This window comes from Apteryx rowi, unplaced genomic scaffold, assembly GCF_003343035.1.
Source record: "Apteryx rowi isolate R43461 unplaced genomic scaffold, aptRow1 scaffold_1533, whole genome shotgun sequence".
Taxonomy (NCBI): domain Eukaryota; kingdom Metazoa; phylum Chordata; class Aves; order Apterygiformes; family Apterygidae; genus Apteryx; species Apteryx rowi.
In genome coordinates, this window is record NW_020447790.1 from 9,088 (window position 1) to 19,751 (window position 10,664).

General features: G+C 61.6%; 2 protein-coding genes across 2 annotated transcripts in view; one reads left to right on the top strand and one right to left on the bottom strand.

Moving 5' to 3' along the window:
• LOC112962744 (very long-chain acyl-CoA synthetase-like) overlaps positions 1–8,143 on the top strand; it is a 9,411-nt gene extending 1,268 nt beyond the window's left edge. The window contains exons 2-10 of the mRNA XM_026059183.1: positions 2,315–2,524; positions 3,311–3,469; positions 4,769–4,893; positions 4,996–5,190; positions 5,543–5,633; positions 5,903–6,101; positions 6,309–6,406; positions 7,088–7,218; positions 7,883–8,143. Of these exons, the coding sequence (XP_025914968.1) occupies positions 2,315–2,524; positions 3,311–3,469; positions 4,769–4,893; positions 4,996–5,190; positions 5,543–5,633; positions 5,903–6,101; positions 6,309–6,406; positions 7,088–7,218; positions 7,883–8,059 (1,385 nt within the window). The 3' untranslated portion in view covers positions 8,060–8,143. The remainder of the gene's footprint in view (positions 1–2,314; positions 2,525–3,310; positions 3,470–4,768; positions 4,894–4,995; positions 5,191–5,542; positions 5,634–5,902; positions 6,102–6,308; positions 6,407–7,087; positions 7,219–7,882) is intronic.
• Positions 8,144–8,921: 778 nt separating this feature from the next.
• Positions 8,922–10,664, bottom strand: part of LOC112962745 (THAP domain-containing protein 7-like) — a 6,758-nt gene continuing 5,015 nt past the window's right edge. The window contains exons 2-3 of the mRNA XM_026059184.1: positions 9,685–9,825; positions 8,922–9,574 (exon numbers count right to left, since the gene is read on the bottom strand). Coding sequence (XP_025914969.1) covers positions 9,037–9,574; positions 9,685–9,825 — 679 coding nt within the window. The 3' untranslated portion in view covers positions 8,922–9,036. The remainder of the gene's footprint in view (positions 9,575–9,684; positions 9,826–10,664) is intronic.

Below are 10,664 nucleotides of genomic sequence, written 5' to 3' on the forward strand. Positions count from 1 at the left end.
GTCAGTGTTTGTGCGCCTGTCTGCATGTGTTTGCACGTGTGTCGGTGTCTGTGCATGTGTTTGCGCGCCTGTCTGCACGCGTTTGCACGTGTGTCGGTGTCTGTGCATGTGTTTGCACGTGTGTCAGTGTCTGTGCAGGTGTTTGTGTGCCTGTCTGCATGTGTTTGCACGTGTGTCGGCATCTGTGCATGTGTTTGTGCGCTTGTCTGCATGCGTTTGCATGTGTGTCGGTATCTGTGCATGTGTTTGTGTGCCTGTCTGCACGCATTTGCACATGTGTCAGTGTCTGTGCATGTGTTTGTGCACCTGTCTGGATGCGTTTGCACGTGTGTCAGTGTCTGTGCATGTGTTTGCACATGTGTCAGTGTCTGTGCGCCTGTCTGCATGCGTTTGCACGTGTGTCAGCATCTGTACATGTGTTTGTGCGCCTGTCTGCATGTGTTTGCATGTGTGTGGGCGTCTGTGCATGTGTTTGCACGTGTCAGCATCTGTGTATGTGTTTGCACGTGTGTCGGTGTTTGTGCATGTGTTTGTACACCTGTCAGCACGCGTTTGCACGTGTGTCGGTGTCTGTACATGTGTTTGTGCACCCGTCTGCATGCATTTGCACGTGTGCTGGTGGCCGTGCGAGTGCTTGCACATGTCGGTGTCTGCAGGTGTTTGCACGCGTGCCGGTGGCTCTGCGTGCGCTTGCACGCGGTGTCTGCGCATGGGTTTGCACATGTGTCGCTGTCCTTGCATGCATTTGCCCACGTGTCAGGCTCTGTGCTTGTGTTTGCACACGTGTCAGCATCCTGGCACACATTTGCACACGCATTGGTGCCGTTTTATGCATTTCCACGCGTGTCAGTGGTTGCGCACGCGTTCACAGCCGTGCCCGCGTCTTCGCACGCATTTCCATGCTTGTGAGGGTCTGTGCGTGCCTTTGCACGTGTTTCCGCGTCTTTGCACGCGTGTCAGCGTGCGAACACCCGTGTTTCAGCATCCTTGCACGCACCTGCAAGCACGTCGGTGTCTGCGCATGCAGTTGCACACGTGTCAGCGCGCGTGCCCGCATTGGTGCCTGCGTCAGGGTCCACGCGGGTGTTTGCACACGTTTTGGTGCCTGTGCGTGGATGCGTGCGCGTGTCGGTGCCTGTGTGTGCGTTTGCACGCGTGCCGGTGTCCGTGCAAGCAGGCGCCTGTACGCGGTTGCGTCCGGGCTTGCGGGTCCCATTTGCACACGCGTGTTCACCCCCATCGCACGTTGCAGCTGCTCACGAGCGGCTGTAATGACCCTAAGTCCCAATTAGCGTCTCGTCTCGTCAAGGCCGTGGGTTAATCATCGCCAGCTGGCAGGGGCGGGAAGTCCCGGCCCCTTGCTGGGGTAAAAGGTCCTTTTTCTTGCATCACGGCTGCAGGGATGTGTTTTGGGGCAGGAGGCGGAAAAATTACCGGGCAGGAGGTGCTGCAGAGGTGCCCGTCCGGGCGAGGTGACCCTCTGCGCTGCCCGTGTGACCAGGGCGCCCGTTCGCGCTCCTCGAAGCGCCCGTCCGGGTTGCTTGGGGCACCCGCGTGGGATCCCCGGGGCGCCCGTCTCATCGGGGTGCCCCTTTGGGGTGCATCAAGTGCCCATCCAGGATGCCCAAGGCTCCTAAATGGGATAGTTGGGGCAGTGATCAGGTTCTGGTGCCCATCTAGGACCCTTGGGGTCTCCATCCGGGATGGCCCAGGTGCCCATCTGATCGGGGTGCATCGAGTGTCCGTCTGGGATCCTGGGAGCACCCACGTGGGATCCCCGGGGCGCCCGTCTCATCGGGGTGCCCCTTTGGGGTGCATCGGGTGCCCATCCGGGATGCCCAAGGCTCTTAAATGGGATAGTTGGGGCAGCGATCAGGTTCTGGTGCCCATCTAGGACCCTTGGGGTCTCCATCCGGGATGGCCGGGGCGCCCATGTGATCGGGGTGCATCGAGTGTCCGTCTGGGATCCCGGGAGCACCCAGCCAGGATGCTCGGGGCGCCCGTCCCATCAGGGTGCCCGTCTGGGATCCTCAGGGCACCTATCTGGAACGCTTGGGGCGCCCATCCGATCGGGACACACGTTTGAGGTCCTCGGGGCACCCGTGCGGGATCCCCGGGGCGCCCGCTGATCGGCGCATCCGTTTGGAGTCCTCGGGGCACCCGCCTGGGGTGCTGGGACGCCCATTTGGGATTCCCATCTGGTCGAGGCACCCGTTTGGGCTTCTTGGGACACCCGGGACACCCGCTGGGTTGCCCCTACGCCCCCCGCTCCGGGCTGCCCAGGCTGACCGTCCCCCTCTGCCATCTCCTGCAGATCTCCGGGCCGCGGTCGAGGAGGTGCTGCCGGACCTGCGGCAGGACGGCATCCGCGTCTTCTACCTGAGCGCCGAATCGCCGACGCCGGGCGTCGAGGCCCTGGGGCCCGGCATCGAGGCTGCCTCCGACGAGCCGCTGCCGGCCCACCACCGCGCCGACGTCACGCCCAACTCCAAGGCCATTTACATCTTCACCTCCGGCACCACAGGTGGGATCCCGAAACCCTGGCTGAGGAATTGGAGGTGCCCCCCCGCCACCCCCCCTCTCCTCAGCTTGGGGAAGGACGGTTCCTCCCTGGGAAATGGCGCCTGGGAGGTTTTGGGTGTTGTGGGGCCCGGCGGGTCTCCTGGTGGGGGGTGAGCCCTCTTCATTGACCAAGCCAGAAGGGTTGGCAAGATGGTTGAGGAGGTTGGAAGGGCCTCGCGGACTCGGCACCATGACCGTCGTAGGCCCAGGTTCCTCTTAGCCACATCCACGTGAGGGTTGAAGACCTCCTAGAAGGAGATCACCACCACCATGGGTCTCTTCCCAGCTCTGTCCCCCACCGGGGCAGGGGGGACGGGACCTCTGGGAGCTTCCAGATCCAACCCTGACCATTGCAGGACCATCTGGACCAGGTTCCTCATGGGATTCTCCCAGCATAGTCTGAGGACCTCCAAGGACAGAGATCCACCATCTCCCTTGATCTGTCTCTGTCTCTGCCCCACTGGGGCAAGCGGAGACGGGACCTCCCTGATCCAGTCCTGCCTAAAAAAGGTCTGACCCTGATTAATGCAGGTCCGTTTGGACCAGGTTCCTCATGGCATAATCTCAGGAAGGTCTGAAGACCTCCAAGGACAGAGACCCACCACGTGGGACCCCCACTGGGGAAGGATTTCGCCCTCACGTCCCACCCCTTGATCCTGAGGCCTCACATCCCGCATGGGCACCTCCAGGGAGGGTTTTCCCACCCCATCCCTGCCCCCTCCATGGGTTGTTTTTTTTTTTGACTCAGGGTTGCCCAAAGCGGCAGTGATAACGGAGAAGAAGCTGCTGCTGGTGGCCAACATGTGCCGGCTGTGCGGCGTCCGGGCTGAGGACGTCGTGTACACGGCGCTGCCGCTGTACCACTCGGCCGCGCTGCTCATCGGGCTGGGAGGGTGCTTGGAGGTCGGTATGTACCGCGCGCCCGACACGGACCCGCCGGCGCGTGGAGGGGACCCAAGGACGGACAGAGGGAGGAATGTGTGGGAAGGGAGGAGGGAAGAGAAAGGAGAGAAAAGGTGAGAGGTGTCTGGATGGATGGAGGTGATGGATGGATGGATGTTTTATGGAGACGGAGGGATGGACACTTTATGAGGTGGACAGAAGAATGTGTGAAGATGGAAAGGGAAAGAAGGGAATGGAAAGACTTGGACGGAAAGGAGAGGGGTGTCTGTATAGATACTGGGTAAGTGCGGGGATGAGTGGATAGCTGGGCAGATGTCCCTGGGATATGGATGAACGGAGGAAGAAAAAGGAAAAAAAGAGGAGTAAATATAGATAACGGATAAGCGTGGGGATGGATGGATGTTTATGGAGATGGATGGATGGCGAAATGTTTAAGGAGGGAGGAGAAGAAGGAAAGAGGTTTGGAGGGAAAAGAAGTAGCTATCCAGGTAACGGGTAGGTGTGAGGATGACTAAATAGATATTCATGGAGATGGATGGATGGATGGATGGAAAAATGTATGAGGATGGTGAGGAAAGAGAAAGAAGGGAACAGACTTGGAGAGAAAAGGGTAACAGCTACGCATGGGATGAATGGATAGACAGATTTTTTATGGAGACATGCATGGACAGAGAGATGTGTCAGGATGGAGGAAAAGAGAAAGAAGGGAAGGAGAGTTGGAGAGAAAAGGAAAGAGGTACCCAAATAAACAGATGGGTGAGTGGTGAGGCAGAGGTGTATGGAGATGGATGGATGGAGAAATGGGTAAAGACGGAGGAAGAAAGGAGAAAAGCATCAGTACAGGTGGATGGGTGTGAGGATGGATGGGTGGATGGATGGAGAAATGTGCAAAGATGGGGAGGAAGGAAAAGAGAGAAAAGGAGAAGGGAATATAGGTAAGGGGGGGGCTGCATGGATGGACAGATGTTTACGGAGATTGATGCATAAGAGAGGGAGATCAGAAAGAAGGAGAAAAGATGAAGGGTGGATCAATCTTTATGGAGCCGGATGGATGTTTATGGAGAAATGTGTCAGGATGAAGAATGAGAAAGAAGGGAAAGGAAGAGAGGAAAAGGGAGAGAGCTGTATAGACAGATGGGATGGACGGATAAAGCTTATTTTGGTTATTGCCCCTTCTTTGACTCGACGCAGCGGCAGATGGGGAGCTCAAGCATGGTTTCACCGGAAGAGGGAGGAGATGGAGTGGGGATGGGGATGGGGGGGGAAGGCGCGTGGTCCCCGTCACCCCGTCGCGTCCCCGCAGGAGCCACCTGCGTCCTGCGGGCCAAGTTCTCCGCCTCCCAGTTCTGGGACGACTGCCGCCGCTACAACGTCACCGTCATCCAATACGTGGGCGAGCTCATGCGCTACCTCTGCAACACGCCCAAGGTAAGGACCCGGGTGCTGGGACAACGGAGGAGGGTGGGCGGAAAATAATCTGTCCCGCCGGGACGCGACGCTGAAACGACCCGTCCCTTCGGCGCCCCGCAGCGCCCCGGCGAGCGGGACCACAGCGTGCGCCTGGCGGTGGGCAACGGCCTGCGGGCGGAGGTGTGGAAGGAGTTCCTCCAGCGCTTCGGGCCCGTCACCATCCGGGAGTTTTACGGGGCCACCGAGGGCAACGCCGGCTTCATCAACTACACGGGGAAGATCGGCGCCGTGGGAAGGGCCAACGTGTTCCTCAAGGTGAGCAAACGGTGGCTTCCTCGGGGGAGCCAACGATGGCCGGGAGGCGACGTCGACGCGAGAGGTCCCCTCGTCGGGGCGGCACGTCCTCAAGGATTCCCCTCCGTTGGGGCGGCCAACGCTGCCCCACCAGCATTGGGTCCATTGCTCCTCTAAGGCCGTTTTTGGGGTGTCCCCACCACGCCATCCCCATCTGGCTTCAACGGACACCCGCAAAACTACGCGGTTGTGTTTTTCCACCCTTTCCCTGCAACCTGCCACCGTTGGAGCTCGCAGAAACTTCCCCTCGCTCTTATTTCTCCCACGTTTCTCTTCCCCCACTGATTTCTCCCTCCTCTGCCTCCCCCCCCAGAAATTTGCTTTCTTTGAGCTGATCCGGTACGACGTGGAGCGGGACGAACCCATACGCGATGAGCGAGGTTTCTGCATCCCGGTTCGCCCTGGTAAGAAGGGACGAGGCTCCCAAGGGCCTTTTTTTGGGGGGGGGGGGGGGGGTTGTTGAGATGCCATCAAAGCTGCCCCTCGGCGCTGACGCTCTGCGTCGTTGCTCTAAAACTACGGCAGCGGGGAGCGCGCCGCCGCTGCTCGCTGCTCCGGACCCTCCGAGAAACGGTGATGTTGTCTCTGAGCACCAGCCGGGGCCCGGGGGCGACGTTCCTGGGAGCCGCCGGGGTTGTCGAGCGGCCTGCAACCCTCCTTTCCCTCTCCAAAGGCGAGCCCGGGCTCTTGGTCATCAAAATCACCAAGACGACCCCTTTCCACGGCTACGCTGGAGATCCCGAGAAGACGGAGAAGAAGGTCTTGAGGAACGTCTTGGTGAAAGGCGACGTTTTCTTCAACAGTGGTGACCTCCTCATGATGGACCATGAAAAATTCCTCTATTTCCAGGATCGGGTGGGAGACACTTTCCGGTAACTCTCTCACCACTCTTGCGTTGCTGTCTTGGCCGGTGGCACGAGTGATGGACCAGGGGTGGAAAACGCGAAAGTGGGCACCTCCACTGAGCAGACACGAGCACCCCGATGTGCCGGAGAGGGATAGAGGCAGCGGCAAAAGAGGGAGAACGTGATTTCTCAGCCCTAAATCCCCTCTCACGGCTTCCTGCCTTCTCTCCCTAGCTGGAAAGGTGAGAACGTGGCCACGACGGAAGTGGAAGGCACGTTAGCCACGGTGGACTTCATCCAGGAGATCAATGTCTACGGGGTGTCTGTGCCCGGTAAGTACCCAGCGGCGTGGGGATGAGCGGAAATCGGTTGTCCAAAATAACCGTCTGGCTACACGGGAACATGATGTGCTCCCATAATGGCCTAAGTGGCCACCAAGAAGGCTAAAATGAGACTTGGTCACCCAAAATAAGCATCCAACATTGTTTTGGGCACTCAGTGTGCCCTGTAAGCATCCACAAGGCCACCAAGAAGGCTAAAGCAGGACTCAGTCACCCCAAATAAGCGTGCCACGTCGTTTCGGGCACATGACATGTCCCCGTAACGGGCTGAGCAGCCACCAAGGCTAAAATGAGACTTGGTCACCCAAAATAAGTGTCCGGCATCGTTTTGGGCACGTGACGCCCCCCCATAAGGGTCTGAGCAGCCACCAAGAAGGCTAAAATGAGACTTGGTCACCCAAAATAAGTGTTCGGCATCGTTTTGGGCACATGATGTCCCCCATAAGGGTCTGAGCGGCCACCAAGAAGGCTAAAATGAGACTTGGTCACCCAAAATAAGCATCCAGCGTTGTTTTGGGTGTGCACTGTGCCCCCGTAGCGGCTCTAGAGCCCACCGGGAAAAGCCCCCAAGCTAAGCCGGAGCAGAAACGGTCCGCGCCAAGGAATCGCCTCATTTTCGGTGGGGGAGACCCGGTCGCCGGCCGGTCCCCCGACGAAGGCCGTGGTTTGCAGGGTGCGAGGGGAGGTGCGGCATGGCGGCCGTGCGCCTCAAGCCCGGCGCGAGCTTCGAGGGCGAGAGCCTCTACGCGCACGCCAAGGAGTGCCTGCCGAGCTACGCCGCCCCCCGCTTCGTGCGGCTCCAGGTGAGGGGCTCCGGTTTCGGTCTGCGCCGCCGGGGAATAAGGGGGGGAACGGTAGTTTTGAGCCCTCTCCCCGCTCCGTTCTTCGGTGATCGCCCCGTGCCGACCTCCACGCCGGTCACGCTGTGCTGAAAACGGCGTTGATGGCCCCGCGTTGATAACGGTGTTGGTCGCCCTGGGCCAATAACGGCGTCGGTCCTGCTTGCGCCGACGTCGGCGTCCGTCCCCCGTATCAATAACGGCATCGATCACCCCATACCGATGTTGGCATCAGTCTCACCGTGCCAGAAATGCCGTTGATCACCCCGTGTTGACATTGGCGTTGGTCCCTTGGATCAATAAGAGCATCGGTCTTGCCGTGTCGGTAACGGCATCACTCCCCCCCGTGGGATCGATCGCCACTGAACCGCATTCCGGTTATTCTACGACTCCGCTTATCGATAACGGCGTCGGTCCTGCCGTGCTGACGACGGCGCGGGTCCTGCTGCGCCGATAACGGCATCAATCGCCCCGTGTTGACAACGGCGTCGTTCCGCCGGGCCAACATCCGTGCTGACAACAGCGCCAATCGCGCCGTATCGGTAACGGCGTCGTTCAAACGTTCGATCGACGCGTGCCGATAACGGCGTCGGTCCCGCCGTGCCGATGACGGTGTCGGTCCCCACAGGAAGCCCTGGAGATCACAGGGACCTTCAAGCAGTGCAAAGGCAACCTGGTCAGAGAAGGCTTCGACCCCAACGTCATCAAGGACCCGCTCTTCTTCCTGGACGAGGCGAAGAAGTCCTACGTGCCCTTGAGTCCCGACGTCTACGCGGACATCCTGGAGAAGAGGCTCAAACTGTAGAGAAAGCTACGGCGCCACGGAGAAGGTGGGGGGTCTCCACGAGGGTCCCCACGCCTGGCCCCGGGAGGGGGGACGGGTAATTGCCTCCGGGCCATCAGCGGGTCAATCCGGTGCTAATCAACGAGTTTTCGCTAACGAGCTGCCGCCCTCGGGGGAGTTTAGGAGGGAAGCCGGAGCGTGACGAAGGCGACGGGCTGGCTCTCGCCTTTTCCGCGCCGGCTGCGGAAATTCAAAGGGCTTAATTCCAGTTAATCGGGTCGGCTTTGCCCGGCTGCTGCCCCCCCCGGCAGCTCCGATGCCCTTCGTGATGCCGGAGCAGCGAACGCCCGGCTGAATAGGGACATCTGCCGGGGTCGAACTCGCGGGTTTTTCCCTTCGTCCCGGTGAATCGCACCCAAAATCCTTTCCGATGACCGTAAGGGCGCTCGGGAATAAAACTGCTTCCGGCGTAGCGATGGCCTCTCGCTTTGCCTGCAAAACGTCCCGGCTGCCTGCACCGCACTGGCGAGGCGGGAAGCCCAAAAAAGGGCTCCGCGGCTCGTCCCAAAACACAGCATGGTCCGGCCTACCTGCCACCGGAAGGCCGCAACGGGATATCGGGATCAGTTTGGGATAACCGGTACGAAACGGGAGCTCCTGGGCTCCTCCGTCCCTCTCCGGGAGACACAAGACGCGTGCTGAGCCCCCGCGCCGGCTGCCGCTCGCCCCTGCCCCGCGATCCGGCACGGTACCGATTTACTCTTCCCTGCCGGATTTCTGCCGGGATCGGTGAGCTAAAGCGGCTCGGCAAGGCCGCCCAGGCTCCCGCCCTTCCCTCCTCTCCAAGCGAAGCCGCGGGAAGCGAGCCGGCCCCGTGTTTTTCGTAGAAAAGAGGATTTTTTTTTTTATTTACAAGCTTTTCCGGCGGCGCCGGAGCGGAGATGGGTGGGAAAAGGGGGAGGAAAAACCAACCAAAACCAAGCCGAGCGCCCGGCGCGTCACTCGCCGTCGTTGAGCAGCTGCAACTCGAAGACCTGGAGCTGCTCCTTGAGCGGGCGGCGGGATTCGGCGGGCGCCCGGCGTTCCCGCTGCAGCTCGCCCACGCGCAGCCGCAGCCGCTGCTCGCGCCGCTTGCAGGCCTGCAGCTGCCGCTGCGCCTTGTCGAGGGCGTCGAGGGCGGCTTCGGCGCGCCGCTTCCAGAGCAGGGCGCTTCCCACCTGGTAGCTGTGCTCGTTCTGGATGTAGGCGCCGGCCGGAGGCGGAAGGCGCAGCATGTAGAGCGAAGGCGACGCTGGGCGCGTTGGCGTCGGCGCCGGCGCTTCCGTTTCGGGAAGCGCCGGAGTGGCCGTGGCTTCTTCGTCGCCCGTGGCCACCAAAAGGCTGTCGGGGAGGGTTCCCCGAGCTCCCGAAGGGCCCGGGAGAGCCGGGACGGCGCCGTGGTCGCCGGCGGGGGCGGCGGGATCTTCCCCTTCCCGAGGGAAGCAGGAGACGTCGGCGGAGAAGGGAGGTTCCGGCGGCGAAGGGGTCGGGTCGCGCCTGCGCGGCGAAGGGCGGCCCCCGCCCCGGGGTTAGCGTCACCCGTCGCCGTCCCGCGTGTGTCCCCCCCCCGCCTTCCCCACGGCCACCGCGGCGCCCTGGGGACTCACCTCCACCTCCTGCTGGCCCGGAGGGGCTTGGGGGGGTCGCTGGGGGGCGCGGGGGGCTTCGGTTTGGGGGCGCGGGGGGGTTTGGGGGAGGCCGACTCGAAGACGGTGGGAATGGCTCCTTCCTTGAGGCGGTGGTAGCCGCTGCGGAGAGGGGGGGGACAGGGGCACCCCAAAAGTCCTGGGGGGGCCCCACAGGGTGCCCCCAAGCCCTGGGGGGGGACAGGGGTTACCCAAAGCCTGCAAAGTCCCCAAAACCATGGGAGCCCCAAAGTTTGCAGGGTCCCTGGGATGCCCCCAAACCCCAGGGGGGGGTCCCAAAGCCCCTTAGAGGGGTCTCTGGGGGGGGGTCCCCAAGGTTTGTGGGGTCCCTGGGGTGCCCCGAAGTCCTGGGGGGGGGAGGCTCAAAAGCCACAAGGTTCCTGGGGTGTCCCAAAACGCACAGGGGGGTTCCCAAAGTTTGCGGGGTCCATGGGGAGCCCCCAAAGCCCCTGGGGGGGGTCTGGGGGGGGTTAGGGGGGTCCCCAGGGTTCCCCAAATCCCACAAGATCCTGTGGTGTCCCAAAACACGTGGGAGCCCCAAACCCAGTGAGGTCCCTGGGGTGTCCCCAAACCCGGGAGGGTCCCAAAGCGCCAGGGGTTTTGGGGGGGGGTCCAAAACCCACGGTGGGGGCCAAATCTTGCATGGCCCCCTGGGGCACCCCAAATCCCAGGGGGCCCCCAAAAGCTCTTGGGGGCGGTGACCCAAAACCGAGACGGTCCCAAGCACGCCCCGAAGCTCTGGGGTTTCGGGGGGGGGGGACCCCAAACCCACAAGGTCCCCCAGGGCACCCCGAAACTTTGGGGGGGCCCTTGGGTGCCCCAAAGCCCACAGAGGGGCCCGGAAAACTTGAGGGCAGGGTCCAGGGTGCCCCAAAAAAAAAAGCCACAAGGTCCCCAGGGTGCCCCAAAGTCCCGGGGGGGGTCGCAGGGGAGGACGAGCC